This window comes from Gouania willdenowi, chromosome 7 (genome assembly GCF_900634775.1).
Source record: "Gouania willdenowi chromosome 7, fGouWil2.1, whole genome shotgun sequence".
In the NCBI taxonomy this organism is placed as follows: Eukaryota; Metazoa; Chordata; class Actinopteri; order Blenniiformes; family Gobiesocidae; genus Gouania; species Gouania willdenowi.
In genome coordinates this window covers 36,636,716-36,654,832 of record NC_041050.1, presented here as the reverse complement: position 1 = coordinate 36,654,832, position 18,117 = coordinate 36,636,716, and the positions used below count along the sequence as shown (strand labels likewise).

The 18,117-nt window shown below is 37.8% G+C and overlaps 1 protein-coding gene across 7 annotated transcripts in view; it reads left to right on the top strand.

The window, feature by feature from the left end:
* Positions 1 to 18,117, top strand: part of cfap74 (cilia and flagella associated protein 74) — a 74,980-nt gene that overhangs the window by 22,300 nt on the left and 34,563 nt on the right. For all 7 annotated transcript variants that reach the window (XR_003674478.1, XM_028452709.1, XM_028452707.1 and 4 more), the window contains exons 15-21: positions 606 to 672; positions 2,714 to 2,806; positions 3,389 to 3,571; positions 3,650 to 3,761; positions 6,093 to 6,205; positions 13,790 to 13,912; positions 14,001 to 14,122. Coding sequence is in view for 6 of the 7 variants with exons in the window: in XM_028452709.1 (XP_028308510.1) it covers positions 606 to 672; positions 2,714 to 2,806; positions 3,389 to 3,571; positions 3,650 to 3,761; positions 6,093 to 6,205; positions 13,790 to 13,912; positions 14,001 to 14,122 (813 nt within the window). In the remaining variant the exon portion in view is untranslated. The remainder of the gene's footprint in view (positions 1 to 605; positions 673 to 2,713; positions 2,807 to 3,388; positions 3,572 to 3,649; positions 3,762 to 6,092; positions 6,206 to 13,789; positions 13,913 to 14,000; positions 14,123 to 18,117) is intronic.

The window sequence follows — 18,117 nt, the reverse complement described above, 5'->3', positions numbered from 1 at the left end:
TTAGTACCTAAAATATCTGCCCTCATGAAAATTATTTTGAGTAACTGTAATGTGATTTCTTAAAATGTGCATTGTTTTGGTTTATTTATTGTTGAATCCAGTGTTATTCCTCCTCTGACTTCTATCCTCCTGCTTGTTGTATTTATATCGATCGAGCCGTTCTCTCGTGTCTCGTGGAGGGCGGCTCGTTGTCAAGCTCCTCAGGGCGATGTTAGCTCGGCTTAGCAGAAACGTGCTGAACGATGCACGTTGCTTTAAGAGGCTCACGATTCTTGGAAGAAAACTTGTGTTTGCGTGTCAGTTAACATGTTGTTGCAAACAATGAGAATGAGTTGTTAACTCTTGTCTGACTTTTCTCTTCACCTTGTACCTGTTGCTAAGGAGGAAATGAGTTTTTCTGTCTTTGTTTATGAGGCTTGGATACAAATGAACAGTTTCAAAGAAGCATTGCCTTCCTTTGCAGAATGTATTTTATTTCCTTTTATGTCATATATCATTTCAGAAAACATGATATTTGCTTCATCAGAAGCTTGTCTCCAAGTAGGTGCATTAATTGTATATTCTTCGCAGTTTAATCTAAAACATCTTCTATTTTTATATTTCAGTTTTGTGCCTCCTGGTTCTTTATCTTCAGGGATGTCCTGTGACTTGCAGGTTATTTTTCAGCCTACGGTAAGTGACATCACCGGCTCTCCTCACATGACTGCTTAGTATGATTCAGAAAAGCTTTCTTATAAATCAGAATGTTTTTTGGCACAACACATTTTCAGATTTTCAGCACACACGGACTTTTAGTATGAAATGCAAAAACACATTTCAAGAAACACCAAACTTCTGGTTAACTTCAAAATAAGAGCCTTATTTACAAAAGTGTTAAAAACTAGTGAAAGACAAGAAGAGATGCTTTTGTTTTGAAAAAAGGGATGTTTTGACCATTTTCGTTCCACTGGCAATGCATCATGGGGCAGTTGAGTATGACTAGTGTGCCCACCATGCATACTTCAAAAATGTTCCCATATAGTGTACATCTAGTAGGATTCTCACCTGGAATTTTTCACCGCATAGGGGGTCGAGTGGCGCGAGAGCGAGCGCGAGAGCGGGCGCCAATGGCGCGAAACATTTTGAAATTTAGTGAAGTAAAACTAAAGTTTGTTCCAGCCTTACTTTAAAGATAAAACGTATTTGTTGAATTGGTGAAGATCATGATGAATGTAGTTGGAGACTTTCTGATGCTTAGTATAATTCCTCCACTGATAAATACTCGCAGACATTATAGAGATAAGAAATAATATTTTATTCAAAAGATTGATTCCAAGTCGCACTTTTCAAATTTAAATGAGGTATTATGTGGGACCTGCAGTTATAATGGAACACACACACACACACACAAGAAGGACGCGCACACAAACACACACACGCGGAGGACGCATACAGTAGAACGGGTCAGGGCCGAAGACCTGACCCCAGAGAAGACGACCCGAACCCTAATGAAGCCGAACTCTCTTTAAGGCCGAACACGTTTCAGCCAACCAGACGGTATTCACATCCCTGCGTTCACATGTAGAATGATCCGTTGTGAGTTGTAAACATGTTAAGTAGCTTCATGTGCTACTACACGCTACATCTGGGTGAAGAACACTATTTATTTTGGACGGTAATTAGGATGCAGACAGGCAGCATTGGGGGGCAGCTAAGTGGCTGCAGGGGTCTTCGGGGTCCTAAGGTGAAGACGGGAGCATCTGGGCAAATCACCTGTTTTAAATAGATGGTGCGGCTGAGGAATGTGTTTCTAGATTTTTCAGATTAAAAAGAGAGTTTAAACAACCCGTGCACCCCTGAAAGTCCCTTTTGTGTCCAAGTGTGCAACAATTATTACGACGGTACCGATTAAAAAAGGGAAAAACAACAGAAAATCTCCCCTAAAAACTCAACGTAGGGGGTGACGTCACTCCGTAGGGGATCAAAATTACAACGTTGAGGCCCCCTACGCTCAACAGCGCTGGCAAGAACTCTTTTTGGGCATTTGTCGTAAACTCCATCTTTGCATATTATCTAAAGGAAAAGCACTATATACTCATTTTGTCATCACCATATGTTAGGAACTTGTTTGCACAAAAAATATTTCCCATATCCAGCAGTCAAGTTTTAAACATAGTAATTGAACTTTTGGGACTTAGAAATCCAAAAAACAAACCACACAAAAAAAAACCCCATCTTGTTCCTCCGTCCTCTTTCACTATGGCCATTTAACCAAACCGTCTGTTATGTTGAAAGCTTCAAAATATTATTGAGTACATTATTACAAAAGTGTGTTAATAAAATGAACAGCTTAACAGCAGCAGAGAAAACGTGGAGTGATAAAGCATTTGAACTGCCTGCTTTTGCTTATAAAGACAATAATGTAAAGTAACCCTATTTGCATGTAATCTGCATATATAGTACCTGAGTGTAAAGATTGAAGTCTCCATGGGGACTGCGAGAAATTTTCTGTAGCTTTATCTCTAGTTTTTTTTTTTATCCTCGCACATATTAAGCATCTAAAGAGTAAAAAGAAAATAGCGTTGTCATGGGATTTATTGAGGGGTTATTTAATATACCTCTTAATATGACCTTTTTTCATGCTGGCCTTTTGGTATGTATTTCAATTAATCAAAAGTCAAACCTTCTTTGTGGCTTCAAAGTGACACATTATCTCTTTATCTGATCATGGCAGATGAACAAGGACGTAGAAGGTGAGATTCTGTTCTCCTCCTCTGCACAGACAGTGTTCTCTGTGCCTGTCAGATGCACCATGAAGAAATGTATGGTGAGTAGTGCAGAAGACGTCATGGACAAAATTAGTCATTATTTGCTCTTTTTTTTTTTGGTAGTATTTGGTTTTGTTTTTGCTGTATTTTTATGACACCTAGTAACTGCTACAAATGTAGAAATATTTAGAACAAAGAAAAGTGTTGTTGTTTTTCTTGTTGTTGTTTAAATTGATTTTAAAATTACTTAAGTATTGATGACAATATATTGTTTTGTTTTTTTTTAACATCTCTTACAAATACAAACAAAAAGGCACCTTTCACATTTCTACAGATTATAGACAAAGCTGAAAGACAAACAAACCAAATCTTTCATAAATTACTCAGTACTCATGGTAAAACCCCACTTACCGCTTATTTATTTATTTTTCTTTACTGTTATCTTAATTTTTGCCTTTCTGTATTTATATTTGTAAAATAAAGGATAATCTAATCTAATCTAATCTGAATGAAACATTTCTAGAGGCGTTCTGAGTTTATGCTCGTTCCTCCAGTCAGTAACGATAGGTTGATGACGGTATGATGAATATTTTCTATTGTGTTAAAATGAATTATTGTCCGTTAATCTGTTCTTTCTATAGCCGGTGGTTGACAGTCAGCTCGTTGATTTCGGTTCACACATCGTGGGCCAGACTATTTCACGGACAATAATCTTGACCAACGAAGGTGCCCTGGCCACTAACTTCAGTCTAGACACGCCCACATCTCCAATGAGTCCAGGAACCAGCTTCGTCCAGACTCAAAACTCTGCCAACACACGCCAGGTCAGAAATCAACCATTAAAGGTTAAGAAACTGCTTTCAATGCGTCTCATGTTTATAATAGTTTGTGTCGTTTCCTAGGTGACAAGTAGTCAAATCGAGTCCAACAAAGGTTCTTCACCTACTGATGGCGACCAAATCCAGCATCAACGGAGTCCGAACGTTTCTGAGGCATCACAACAGGAGCTATCAAGTGAGACGCCAATGCCCACGCATGCATCTCTATTTTCACACAGCTTTTATCTATGCACAGGTAGCATATACAGGCTAACGCTAGCTGAAAGGTTGGGCAGGCGTGCACAGGTCCAGGGAGCCCATCACAGGGCACAGACTGTTCTATGTGGGACGAAGTGGAAACGCAAAATCTGGAAAAATGTTTAAATTCTGTTTCGATCAAATAGTTAATCATCAAATAGTTGTTAATTTGACTTTATGACTGATTTAGTTCCCTTGCCAAAATATGTATCAGTATAAAGAGGATGGCTGTGTTTGAAATTGCATACTGACATACTACACACTAAACACTCAATGAGTATATACTATCTACTATATACTATTAGTATGATTAGGATGGTGAAAACATGTTTTTTTTTTCTTTTTCTTCTTTCTTTTTTCTTTTTTTTCCCCTATTTTCTTCTTCTCTTTCTCTCTTTTCTTCCTTTTTTTCTTTCTTCTTCTTTTTTTTCTTATATATTTTTTGTGACCATCAGCAGCCCTCCCTAAGGAAGAGTAAGAAAAACTTTATTAACGGGAGAATATAAAAAGAGTGTGTTACACCGAGGTGGGGGGAAGGGAACAGAGAAGGGGAAGTCATGGTAAGTGAAAAAGTGACAAAGTAGAATATCAACATAAAACTCGCAGAAGCACATTTTGTACCGACATTTTGGAAATCTTCAGAGACTCGCGATTGTACAACTGGCTAAACTTCTGGTTAACTTCAAATTAAGAGCCCTATTTACAAATGCTATAAAAACTAATGGAAGACAAGAAGAGATGCTTTTGTTTTGAAAAGGGGATGCTTGACTTTTAGTTTGAAGCCGGTCCCAGGACCATTTTACATTCTGCTCGTAATGCATCATGGGACGGTTGATTATGACTACTTCAGAAGTATTCCCATATAGTATTCATCCAGGTATTTCTCGTGTACTCAATCGTTCCATACTATCTATTGTGAACGCACTACATACTCATTTTGATGTCAAACTTATGAGTAGTACTTTAATGTGCGATTTCGAACACAGCCACTGTCTTTGTGACATTTTTGTTTAAAACATGGTCCTTTTATACATTTTATTTATCTATACAGAATAATAAACATTAATAAAATACTAATGGTGTTTTATCGTAAAAAGGGATTATTTCGGAATAGATACAGGAAGCTAAATAGAACTATTCTCCTGTTATTCTCCTCTTGTTTAACAGTCAAAAGTAACCATGGTAACTGAAGTCTTTCCCTGTAGTCAACATTTCAGTCTGTTTATGCTGAAGTGTTTACAGGGATTTCTTCATGGTGCTTTATACAAACATAGATTATAGATTAAGTATTAATGGGAATGGACACCCATGTGCAATAAAGGCTAATGCACCTACTAAAGTGAGCATAGTGAGGATTTAACCAGCTACAGTCTATATGGCATGATTTTAAACTAGTGCTTTTAAACAGCATCACAAATCAGTTGAATCTTAATCAAATGTGTGACTTAAATCTGCCTCTAAAACACAGAAAGTGAGCACTGGTAAAATGTCTGCAATGCCAAAGACTTTCTGCATTTGTCAGTTTGAGAACAAAAAGGAAAGGACACATTGACTTCACCTTGCTCTCACAGCTGGAGATGAGGATGAGTCTTTGCTTTCATGCTTTCAGATCAGAAGTCCTCATCGCTGCTTTCAGCACTTTCCACTGCTGATGCTTGGATAAGCACAGCAGCCTCTTGCCTTTTCTGAGACGTGAAAATTCTTTGACCGAGGAACTCTAACGTGTCTGTTTCACAATAGACATATTTCTCTGTCATCACTTTTTTGTTTTTTCTTCATTTCACAGCATGTACGTTAATCATCTATTGAAGTAGGTCCTCTAATCTGCCATTGCTGTTTTCTAAAGCAGGGGTTTTCAGGTTTTCAACTTTGGGGTTGCGAGACAGTTGTTTTCATCACTTTTTCCTGCCATATTTTTGCTCCGTTTAATGCGTTTTTGCTACATTATTTCCATTTAAGATATAACATTTCAACACCACAGATGGACATGTTAAGTCCAGATATGGTTTTGTGTCATGTAGACTTGTACTGTAAATAGAATGTGTACGAGGGCAAAGGCCTTCCTGTGGATAGTTAGTCAACCTGAGAATACACCACTGTTATTAGTAAAATGCTTTCTCTTTGAGCTGCTACCATCTTTGGTCATTGTTTTGGCACTGATTCTGTACAGTTAATGTAACGTGTTTGTTTGTTTGTTTGTTTGTTTGTTTGTTTGTTTGTTTGTTTGTTTGTTTGTTTGATTGTGTGTGTGTGTGGGTGTGTGTTACAGTGTTGGATCCTACAGCAGCTGATTCAGAGACTATTACTGAGGCATGTGTGTCTTCAGATGTGGTTACACACATTGATCAAACAACTTCGGACTGTGACATCACACTGGGACAAGTAAATATTAAACTTATTCTATAGTCTACCGGTGGCTCCTTAGCCTCGTGATGCAGTTATTCTCTACATAAGCACACTTATCACACCTTATACTGTACATAGACTACATTACAAATACACCTAAAGTTGTTTAAAGAATCGCTTAAAATATCAAATATTAAAAAAAAGATTTACAAGTGCTGTGTTTCTTTACATTTCTAATTTATTTTTTTTGTTGGTTTTAGATTATCTGAATCACCTCAAACACAATACATATTCAAACGTGTAGGTGTGAAAATATTAGGGATGTACTGAAATAAAAATTCTTGGCCAAAACCGAAAATGAGGAAACCAAGGTTGAAAACCGGAACACTGAATTAAATGATTATGCAAATTATTATACATATTGCATTCATGGCTTTGAATGTGTAATAACCACTCAAATTAAAACATTGCAATTGTATAAATTAATATTAATGCTTCAAAGAATAAATCAATTAAAATTAGCACTGACATTCCAACAATGCACAATATAAAATAAAAAAAACTAAATGTTTACATTGACCCCACTCATACATTATACATCATGCATTTCGGTCGGTTTTTTATTTTGGTGAGAAAAGCGTTTTGGCCGAAAATGCACTTTTGGGCTATTTTGGTGCATCACTTGAAAGTATATATTTTTAGTTTAATGCTGTGGGTAATTTTCCATTGCTTTTACAACCTTACATTTAAGTAATGAAGTCCTACCTAAGTAACACACAGATCATTGTTCAGTAGTAAGCAGATTAAATAGGTTGATCCTCGGTTTACATTGTTAGAGGTCATTTGCAAATAGCATTTTTAACTCATATATGATATGCCGGATTAGCAGTTGTAGGCTCCGCCTCTTTTGAGCATAAATCATTGACTAAAGTGGATATTATGGATCAGAGAAATTGACAGAGGACAAATCTGAGAGTATTGCCAGTGCTATATTTAACCCTAATGGTCTGTGCCTAGTGGCCCATGTGTACGGTACTTCCAGACTGGTTCAGGGTTCATTACTTCTCTCTGGTGGGGGCTAATGGGGCGTCACCTCTCTGTCTGTGCTTATTGGGACTGTGAATTCCTTGTGCGTGCATGCTCTCAGCTTGTTCACTGTCATTTTGAAAAATGTGTGCTAAAAACACGTTTCTTTTAAAGCAGAAAATTAATCAAACTCTTGCAGGCTCACAAAGTTACATTTTTTTTTTTTAGAACTCAATTTTTATTAAGATTTATAACATTGTACAATACAATCACATTTATCACACTATATACTGTAAGTGCATGCCAATACTATACAGAAACTATTGTACAAATAATCAGACAAAATACATATATACCAGAACATAACAACAAAGACAAAACAAAAACAAACATCCACACTATGCTCATCTTTTTAAGATAGCAAATCCATCATGGGACTCCATCTTTTAATGAACAACTCTTTCTGAAGCCTCAGAGAATAAGTAATTTCTTCCATCCGATAAATTTCTCTCACTTTCTCAATCCAATTAGAATAAGTAGGTGGGTCCGACTGCAGCCACTTGATGGTGATACATTTGAGTGCAGCTGTCAGCAGAATTCTTAGCAGATATTTTCTGCTATTTCCTAAAAACCCATCAGGAATTGTACCTAAAATAGCCACTTGTGGCTCTCTAGAAAATGGTTGACCGAATACTGTGTTGAGGGCAGTGAAGACATTATTCCAAAAAGGACTAATCTTTGGACAAGTCCAAAAAATATGAGTATGACTCCCAAGCTCAGTACTACAATTTCGCCAACAAGTATCAGGATTTACTGGATTCATTTTTGAAGTTATTTCTGGTGTCCTGAAGTATCTTGTTAATATTTTCCATTTAAACTCTCTCCACGAACTGGAGTTGGTCACCAGGTGTGCTTCGGAGCAGATTTCATCCCACCTCTCCTCAGTAATTTCAGTGCCAATCTCAGCCTCCCACTTTATCCTTATATTAGATATATTGTTTGTATTCAAATTTAGAAAAGCCTTGTAAAAATGATTGATAGTCTTTAGAGGTTGATTACCTTGTTGTATTTTTATAAGAATAGCCTCAACAGGTGATGGTTCTAACACTTTTACCCATTCTTTATGTTTTGTCAAAAAGCTTCTTAATTGTAGATATCGAAAGAAATCCGAGGAGGGAAGCCGAAACTGACCCCTTAATTGTTCAAATGACTTCAAACAACCATTATGCACAAGATGATGGAGTTTGCTAAGACCAGAAGTTGACCAAGTTTTAAAGCCCCTATCGATGGTAGACGGGGCAAAGCCTTGGAGGGAAGAAACATCAGAAAGGGCTGAAATTTCTTTTGGCAAGCCAAACGACTGCTTTATTTTACGCCAGATCTTTAGTGTGATCATGGTCCATTCACCCATACGAATATCTTTAAATGGAATGTAAGAGAAAGGGAGAGCCTCTAACGGTCTGCTACACAAACTTTTTTCAATATCGAGCCAACGGGTATCAGACAAGTCCTGCATCCACACAATCAGGGGTCTCATTTGAGCTGCCCAAAAATAGTGTTTAAGATTAGGGACAGCAAGTCCCCCTCGAGATTTTGATACTTTTAGAGTTTGCCATTTGATCCTAGGTCGTTTGCATTGCCATATAAATTTGGAAAACATCTTGTCTACCTCATCAAAAACAGAATTTGGAATATTTATCGGCAGCATTTGAAAGAGGTATAAGAATCGTGGTAGCACATTCATACGAATACTTTCTATTCGACCTAAGAGAGATAGAGGCAGGGCTGTCCATCGTTCCAGGTCTTTTTTAATTTTCCCTATTATCACCTTGTAGTTTGTATTATACAGATCAATTAGTGATGGAGGAATTTGAATGCCCAAGTATTTAATACCATCTTTAGGCCATTTAAAGCCACTCTGGTCTTTAACGGTTTGTGATATATTTCCTACAATATCCATTGCCAGTGTTTTATCAATATTGACTTTATAGCCTGAAAGATAACCATAATTACTGATTAGGTCCTTAAGATGGGGAATTGTTGCTTTTGGATTGGAGATATATAATAGTATGTCATCAGCATAAATCGATAACTTATGTTGTTGACCATTTATTGAAAATCCCTGGATATCATTGTCGTCTCTAATTAACTGTGCTAAAGGTTCAATACTTATATTGAACAGCAGGGGCGACAGTGAGCAACCCTGACGACAGCCACGTTCCAGTGTGAATCTGTTAGACATTGTTCCATTCACTTTTACTGCAGCCAATGGGTTAGAATATAAAATCTGTATCCATTTAATGAAATTTGGGCCAAATTGAAATCTTTCCAGTGTGTGTCTTAAGTACTGCCAGGACACACGGTCGAATGCTTTTTGGGCATCTAGAGACAATATCATAGCTTCTTCTTGTTTCGTTTTTGAATAGGACATCAAATTCAAAAGCCTACGAACATTGTCCCCATAGTGTCTTCCTGTCATGAATCCTGTTTGGTCTGGATGTATCACCTCTGTAATAATTTTACTGAGACGTTTGGCTAATATCGCTGTAAGAATACGTAAGTCGGTGTTCAGTAATGATATTGGTCTGTAGGATTGACAAATTGTCGGATCTTTTCCCTCCTTATGTATTACAACAATTGAAGCATCATTCCAGGAAGGCGCCATGGTTTCGGTTTGCAATGCATGTTGGTAAGCCCTTAACAATAGGGGAGTCACTTTTTCCTTATATAGTTTATAGAATTCATTAATGAAGCCGTCTGGGCCTGGACTTTTATTACTTTTTAAATTTGATATTACCTGTTTAACTTCCTGTTCTTGGATTGGTTCATCTAATTGTGTTGCTAATGGTCCAGGGAGAGTTTTTATCTGGATACTCTTTAAAAAATCTGATATTAAATTGTCATCGTTACATGTGTCATTATTTTTATAAAGAGATTTATAAAAATTTGCAAAGCAGTCTGCAATTTGGCCTGGTTTAGTAATTATTTTTTGATCGCATTTTAATTTTTGGACTATGCTTGAAGACTGCTGTTTCTTAAGCCTAATCGCCAATAGTCTACTTGCCCTATTGCCATTTTCATAGTACTTTTGTTTAGTAAATCTTAAATTACCCTCTATTTTTTCAGTGACCAGGCTGTCAAGGTCTCTGCGTAATGATTTAAGCTCACTGAGCACATCCGCAGCTCGTGTCCTTTTATGTTGTTGTTCTAACAGACGTATACGGTTTTCCAATTCACACTGTCTAGCCTCTTTTTTCTTTTTCTTGGCACTCGCAAATGATATTATTCGACCTCTGATATAAGCCTTAGCACAATCCCACAAAATGAGGGGTGACATTCCAGGTGTAGTATTTATCTCCAAATAGGTCTCCAGTTCAGTGTTTATAAAATTACAGAATTCCTTATCATTTAAAAGTGAGGCATTCAATCTCCAGTGTTTAATTTTTGGTAACTGTCCCAAATTCCATGTTACTACTAAAGGTGCATGATCAGATAGGGTAATTGGAAAAATTTCAGTGTTTTCTATTCTATGTAATTCAGTTTTAGAGGTGAAAAAAAGGTCTATTCTGGAGTATGATGAGTGCCTGTGTGAATAAAACGTAAAATCTCTCGTCCGAGGGAACTTATTTCTCCAGACATCTATTAGACCGAGTTCTGTTGAAAGTTGTTTTAAAGCTTTGCTCATTTGAGAGACAGGGCTTTTGGAGCTAGTCTGTCTATCAATGTGTGGCGACATGACACAATTAAAGTCCCCTCCTAACAGTAATATACCTGAGCTCTTTTGGAGCACAACATTGAAAATATTATGTATAAAGTTTGGCTCGTCCTCATTAGGAGCATAAATGTTGAAAAGGGAGACCAGTACACCATCAATAACTCCATTAACTAAAATATACCTCCCTTCTGGATCTTTATGAATGGTCAATGGAGTGAAATTCACCTGCCTATGCACTAAAATAGCAACACCTCTTTTCCTGCCAGACCGATGAGAGGAATAAAATACCTGGTTCGCCCAGGACCTCTTTAACTTGTCATGCTCAACATCAGACAGGTGTGTTTCCTGCAGGTATGCAATATGACAATTATACTTTTTTAACTGACCAAGAATTTTCTTTCGTTTTACAGGACTATGGATTCCTTTAATATTATAGCTTATTACTCTGAGAGCATCCATTTTTGAAAATTAAATAAAATCAGAGAGAGTTCCTTCAGTATAGTTATTCCTATACCAGCACAATGTTGTTTGCATAGTGTAACATAACAAAAAAAAACAAAAACAAAAAAACAAAAAACAAACTAGAAACATGTACAAAAAAAGTATTTGCATTTTTTTCCCCTTTAAACGATCCCTGGGGAACAGTGGGATCTGAACAGGGACAACAACAAACAGTCTCACAAACCCCCTGAGCATGTATCCAAACAGCTTCCATTATTGTGTACAATAAAAGCGGATACGTTATGATTCAGGGAAACGGCTGAGCGAGTGGTCCTGGCACCTCTAAACACGTGCGCGCACGCAATAGGTTGAACTACCTATAAATAACAATGTGTATAGTCCAGGCTCCTGCACAGTTTGTTGAAAATTAGACACATCTGAACATAGTAATCATACAGCGCTTTGCGTTACCTCGTGACAGTCACATGTCTTCATCTGCTGATTGAAGGATGTTTCCTTTAACATAGTCCATGGCTTCAGCAGCATCCACAAACTCCCTTTCCACGTTGTTGTGAGTAACGCGGAATTTTGCCGGAAAGACGATCCCGTAGCGAACTCCAGGTCTGTTGCGGAGCATCTTCCTGACATCGGTGAAGGCGGCCCGAGCTTTTACGACGCTGGAGGTGTAGTCCGGGAATATAGCGATGGGGTTAGCTTTGTAGACAAGTTTGCCTCCGCTGCTGCGTGCTCTCCTCAGGATGTCCGCGGCGTCTCTCTCACTGCTCAGTCTAGCGATGATGGCGCGCGGTTTTTCACCCGGCTTCCATTGAACCAGACCACGGTGGGAGCGCTCCACACACACCTCCCTGTCGAGCCGAAACACTTCTTTTAGGAGTGAGGAGACAGCCTCCGGTGTGCTGGATCCCTTGAGCTCAGCCACACCAATAATCCGGATATTACATCTTCTCATTCGCCCCTCTAAATCCTCACACTTGTCTTTAACCACCTTCATTTCTTTTTGGAGAGTAGACACAGTTCCTTGCATTGCCACCATCTCATCAGACCAGGTGGAAATGCCATCCTCAACACTTCTGACGTTAGCTTTCACCTGCTCCAGCTCCGCTCGAATGGCGGCGGTGTTGCTGTTAATCTCGGTCTTTACGTCCTGTATTTCCCTTTTCAGTGATTCGAAATGGTCAGCCATGGCGTCTTTAATTTCTTGTTTGATAATGGTGGAAATATCCTGCCGTATGGAGACCAGGATGTCCGTTTTGATTGCCGTTGCGTCCATGCTATGCTTCGGAGGAGTAGCAGGCTTTGGCATCTCCTTCTCGGCGGTGCTGTTTGAACTTTTTCCCCCGGCTGCACTGGACCTTGTGTTCGACGAGGCCTCGTATTTAAACTTTCGCAGATTAGCGGCCATAAAAGCACCTATGACCAACTCTTTGATGTGTTGTCGATGGTAATACCATTTAAGGAGGTTTTAGAAAATAAATTGGTAACTTAAGTGTCCTTTAAGTATGAAATTTAAGCAGAAATGTGCAAGAGCTCTGAGCAGTGCGTCTTTACTCCATCGAGCTCGCTAGCGCCCCCCACAAAGTTACATTTTTAGCCATGTTCTCATGATTCCTCATTATTTTTTTGTTTTTTTTTGTTCTTGTTTTTTTCAAATGTGCTCCGAAATGTATCTGCAATAGTTATTTTTAATAACTAGAAACAGTGATAATTTCTTTTTTTTTATTAAATCATCGTCCTGCAACTAAAGAAGAAACAAAAGTTTCTTTTTGGTCGTTCTGCTTAAATGTTTTTATTTATGTTAAACAAATGGATGATAAAAATCAGTTTGTAGCCGTGTTTGTCCATCCTTTAATCCTTCATACTAAACTACCCTTTTCAGTTTGACCTTGTCATCCTCTAACACAGAGTTTTTCAACTTTGGGGTCGTGACCCCATGTGGGGTTGCCTGGAAATAAAATGGGGTCACCTGTAATGAAAAAATAATAATTAGTAATAAAATTTAAAAAAATAAGCTACTGATTAAAATAATGTGTTTTTTTAATTGTATTTAATTATTTATTTATTCATTTATTTTAATCTATCTATTTTGCAAGATACAATTCAACACAACACAAAGTACAATGGTAGAATCCATAAATCTTTGTATTACTGTCTAGAACCATTATACTATTGTACATTTTGAAGGTTTTTCACAAGTTTGAAAGTATTATAGATAGATAAAGAACTTAATTGTTCTTCAGACATTATGTCAAAGGAGCGTTGCAGAATGAATTGCATTGAGTATGAGTACCACAGTTTGAATAATATTGCATGTAATGAATATTGCACGTATTGTCATTCTGCTGTGTCTGTGGACTTTGTGTTTAACAGCCAGAACCTTGTGAATCTACATGTAATCCTGTGTTGTTTTCATGCAACAGGTAAAAGAGGGAGAACTTGGACCTTATGAAAGCATCAAACTGCAGATTCTATTCATCCCAACCATTCCAGGAAAAACTGAGCTAGATTTTGTCATCAAATTCTCTGATAAATCCTGCAAACCTGTAAGTGACATCAAATATGTGTAATTGTTTGACAAATGTTTGAATCAAATCCACCATTATTTATGATTTGTCTTTCTGGGTCAAACAGATACCGATGCAGGCAAAGGGTGAGGCAGTAAGGATGCCTGTGTGTGTGGTGCAGCCTTGCATTGACCTGAAGATCTGCATGATGGATCGTCTTTATCAAGACACAATCTCGCTCCAAAACAGGTAAATAGGTAAACGCATGTTTACCTGTTAAGATCAGAATTAATCCTTAGTATGTTAAGGTTTCAAAATTTCTGATAACTGGTACATAGAATTAATGCAACACTTTTGATACACTTTGATGTCCTGACATGATGATCGCTTTGATGTTTCCTTTAAAGTTTTCTTAACTTCCACTTAGTAAGTTGAGAAAACGTTTGGTCTACTTTTTGAATGGCATGTCAAGGTTTCATTTATTCAGAAAACTGTTACTTAGGAAATCCACTTTGAACTCCTGACATGACGATCGCTTTGATGTTTCCTTTGAAGTTTTCTCAACTTCCGCTTAGTAAGTTTATAATTTATAAAGCTTGCTTACGCAAAAAACGAGTCTTGAAAGTGGCGTCCACCACTTCCCAAGCAAAGGTCGTGATTCGTAAAAATATACGTAGCGTGAGAATGTGCGCACTGGTGCTCACACTCTGAACCTGGCGCACGGACACTTAGAAATCAAAGCATTAAACATCTATGTTATCTCAGCCACTCTATTTAGCAGTACCTTCATAATTTGATAAGTTGTTTGGTAGGTACAAAACACAGCCATTAGAATTAGTTTGAGAGTCAATGAGACAGGGCGACGGTCAGGGCGAGACCGCCGCAGAGTGGGGAGTCCGAGCAAAGGACGGCAAACCGGGCTCAAACCTGGTAGTTCGCGGCTAGTCCGTTGTGGCCCTCAGAGCGAGAAAGTTAGTCCCAGGACCAATTGATGCTCGATGCCCAACCCTACTCTTGACTGCCGGTAGCTCTCTCGTTTCAGCCACTACCTAGAATATATGTATAGCAGCTGTGATTAATCACATGCACTACACCTGCTGTTAATCCCCCACAGAGTCCTTCCTTGAATGACCTTCTCCCTAATACTGTCTACCTGCTAAGACATGCATTCGTCACACCTTGTTACTCAGCAAGACATTTAAAAACATTATCTAGTCAATTCATACACCAGTCAAAGCATCAAACGTCTATGGATTCTGAGCCACTCTTCTAGGCAGTACCTTCATAATTTGCTCAGTTGTTTTGTAGGTACACGACTAAAATCACAACCGTTTGGCTTAGTTTGAGAGCCAATGAGCGATAGTGATCATCATATGTTCTTTTAATGCTTAACTAAGATGGCTACATAACAAAGTGGTGAGTTTCTATGTCTCTTGCTAGGTTTCTATTTTCGCAAAATGAAAAGGGTTTCTATAGCGCTTTTGCGACACATTTCAATATCGAAACATCTGAAATTCCTCGTCATGAAAGCCTAAAAACTTTTTAGCGATATTTGAGTGTTTTTTTTTTTTTTAAATCAGGTGTTTCCATTACCAGTTTTTATTTATTTTATTACATTTTTGCGTAATTCCAAGGGTAATGGATACACAACTTCTGTTGTGCTCAGAAAGCTCCTTGAAGTACAGTTAAAAAGGTAGCGCATACTGCTGATGTAGCATGTCGTGTCATTCACTGAAAGCAACACAAACACTCCCTCATCACTCTCCAGCCCTGCCAAAAAATGTTGGAAATCCCCTAAAACCGTCAGTGCCAGCTTTATTTTCTCTACAACACAAAATGTCCTCTCTCACTAACGCTAATAGCTCAGCAGCATTTAAAAATGATATTCACAAAATGTGCAGATGTAATGAAATGCCCGGTATTAGCTGATAAAGTATTCTTAAACTAAACTATATTGTGTGTGGCTAACCAGTACCAGTATAAGCTCACATCCTTCACAACCCTCTGTGCGATCTAAAGAACAAATCCCTTTTTTGATTAGGGATGTGATACTTTATGATGCACTGACAAGGTTTAGAGGACACCAGGGGATGGGACATTAGCCGGAGGATTGTGTCATCACATCCTGTGGGGGATGGAGTCTGTATGTGTGTGTGTGTGTGTGTGTGTGTGTGTGTGTGTGTGTGTGTGTGTGTGTGTGTGTGTGTGTGTGTGTGTGTGTGTGTGTGTGTGTGTGTGTGTGTGTGTGTGTGTGTGCGTGTAGGGGGATTTGTGACAACTGCCATCTGGTGCGCTGGCACACCAGTACATGTGACAGCACAGCGATGACAGCGTCAACGTCAACTGTGGCTTTTCAGCTAAAAAAAAAAAAAAAAAAAATTGAAAAAAAAAAAAAAAGGAAAAATGTTAATGCTTGCTAGCGGTGAGCTGTGCCTCAAAGACAATAATCTGAACATAAGAGAACTCGACCGGCTTTCGAGGAAAAACAATAATGGACCTGCCACTTTCATTATACAACTTGTCAGTTTTCCTCACTTAGATCCCACAAGTCCTCTGCACATTCTGACAGGTTTTTTTTTTTTTTTTCGGGAGCAGTTCTAAGCATAATTGAATACGTCTATCTTGTCTGTGAGCCAGTATCGTGGATATCCCTGCTAATAATTAAAAAGATTTTTTTAGAGACTTTAAAATGTGCTGTGTTCCTCTTTGGCTTCCGACTAAATTACTGGAATATTCAGTGCACAGTTGGCAGACTTTTTCTTTTTATAGATATATATTTTTCAAACACTCAGCCTGGACTTTTAAACACTCCTCCACGAGCACCAGCTGGAGAGTTGAGTATTCCCATCTAGCCAAAAAAAAAAAAAAAAAATATTGTTTATTTAAATTTTTTTCCTTCTCTAGGCCTCCTGTCCTTGATTTCTCTTTTTTACTGTATTTCTAGTGTCCCTACTGTACCTCATACCTATGCAGTCGGGGTCCAGTTGTGATTGGTGTAATACAGTGTTTCTCAAATGGGGGTACGTGTACCCCTAGGGGTATGCAAGGGCACGAAAGGAAGTACTTGAGAGAAAGAGAGAGACAGATGAAAATTAACAAATTAAATCATTAAAAATATGGGATTTTATAATGTTTATTTTTAGTTTAAAATGATAATCATACTAAATATTACCAGCAACTCACAAAACGACAACAAAAACACAAAATAGGAGAAAAATATACTTCATAACAAAAAGAACAACAACAACAAAATACACAAAATGACACCAAAAACAGGCTCCTAAGACGGAAAAATTCTTACTATTACCAGCAACACACAAAACAGGAAGAAAGACGCACTAAATGAGAGAGAATTACAAAAAATCACTACAAAATACACAAAAATAACAGAAAAATATACAAAACGACGTAAGAAACCACCAAATGACACCAAAAACACACACACTGAGAGAGAATAATTTAAATAATATACACAATAACACACAAAAACAACAACAAAAACTCACAAAATAAGAGAAAAATACAAAAAATGATAAACATAAAACACACAAAATGATGATAGAAATGATTTTGATTGGAACATGAACTGGTAATACAAGAGTCAGTGTTGATCCTACATCAGGAGGGAGATGACCGGATAGGAAAGAAAGCAATAAATCTATTCAGGAGGCTCTAAATACTGTTTCATTCCACTTATTTACAAAATGAGATTATTTAAAATGTGTGCTATCACTCATTCATTCCATTATTATACTCTGTAATTGTTTATTCACAGAATTATGAGCAAAATGTCGTAGTCGGACAAAGGGTTAGAGAAAGGGGGTACTTAGATTCAAGGGTTAGAGAAAGGGGGTAGTTGAACCAAAAAAATTTAAGAACCACTGGTGTAATGAATGTGAAGTTATGGTTTGTTTCACTATTTCTTTTTTGCTGAATGCTGAATTTAAAAAAATCTGCTAAACTTGCTGGTTATTTGAATTATGTGGTTTATAGATAGAAACTGCTTTATGAGGGAATAGTAGTACAGCAAGTCATTAATACCCAAAATAGGGCGCCATGGTACAGGTGTAATAAGCAGGGAATTCCCCTTCCACCTGGCCCTTTTTATGAAATAACTGACACAGCTGTAGCAGTAGGAACTCTAATGCCAGGCACTGAGTTATTAAACACAGCACCTGGACCAACTCTTCTATTTATCTTCATCATGGTCAAGGCATCCTCCACTGTTTTTACAAATGTGGCCT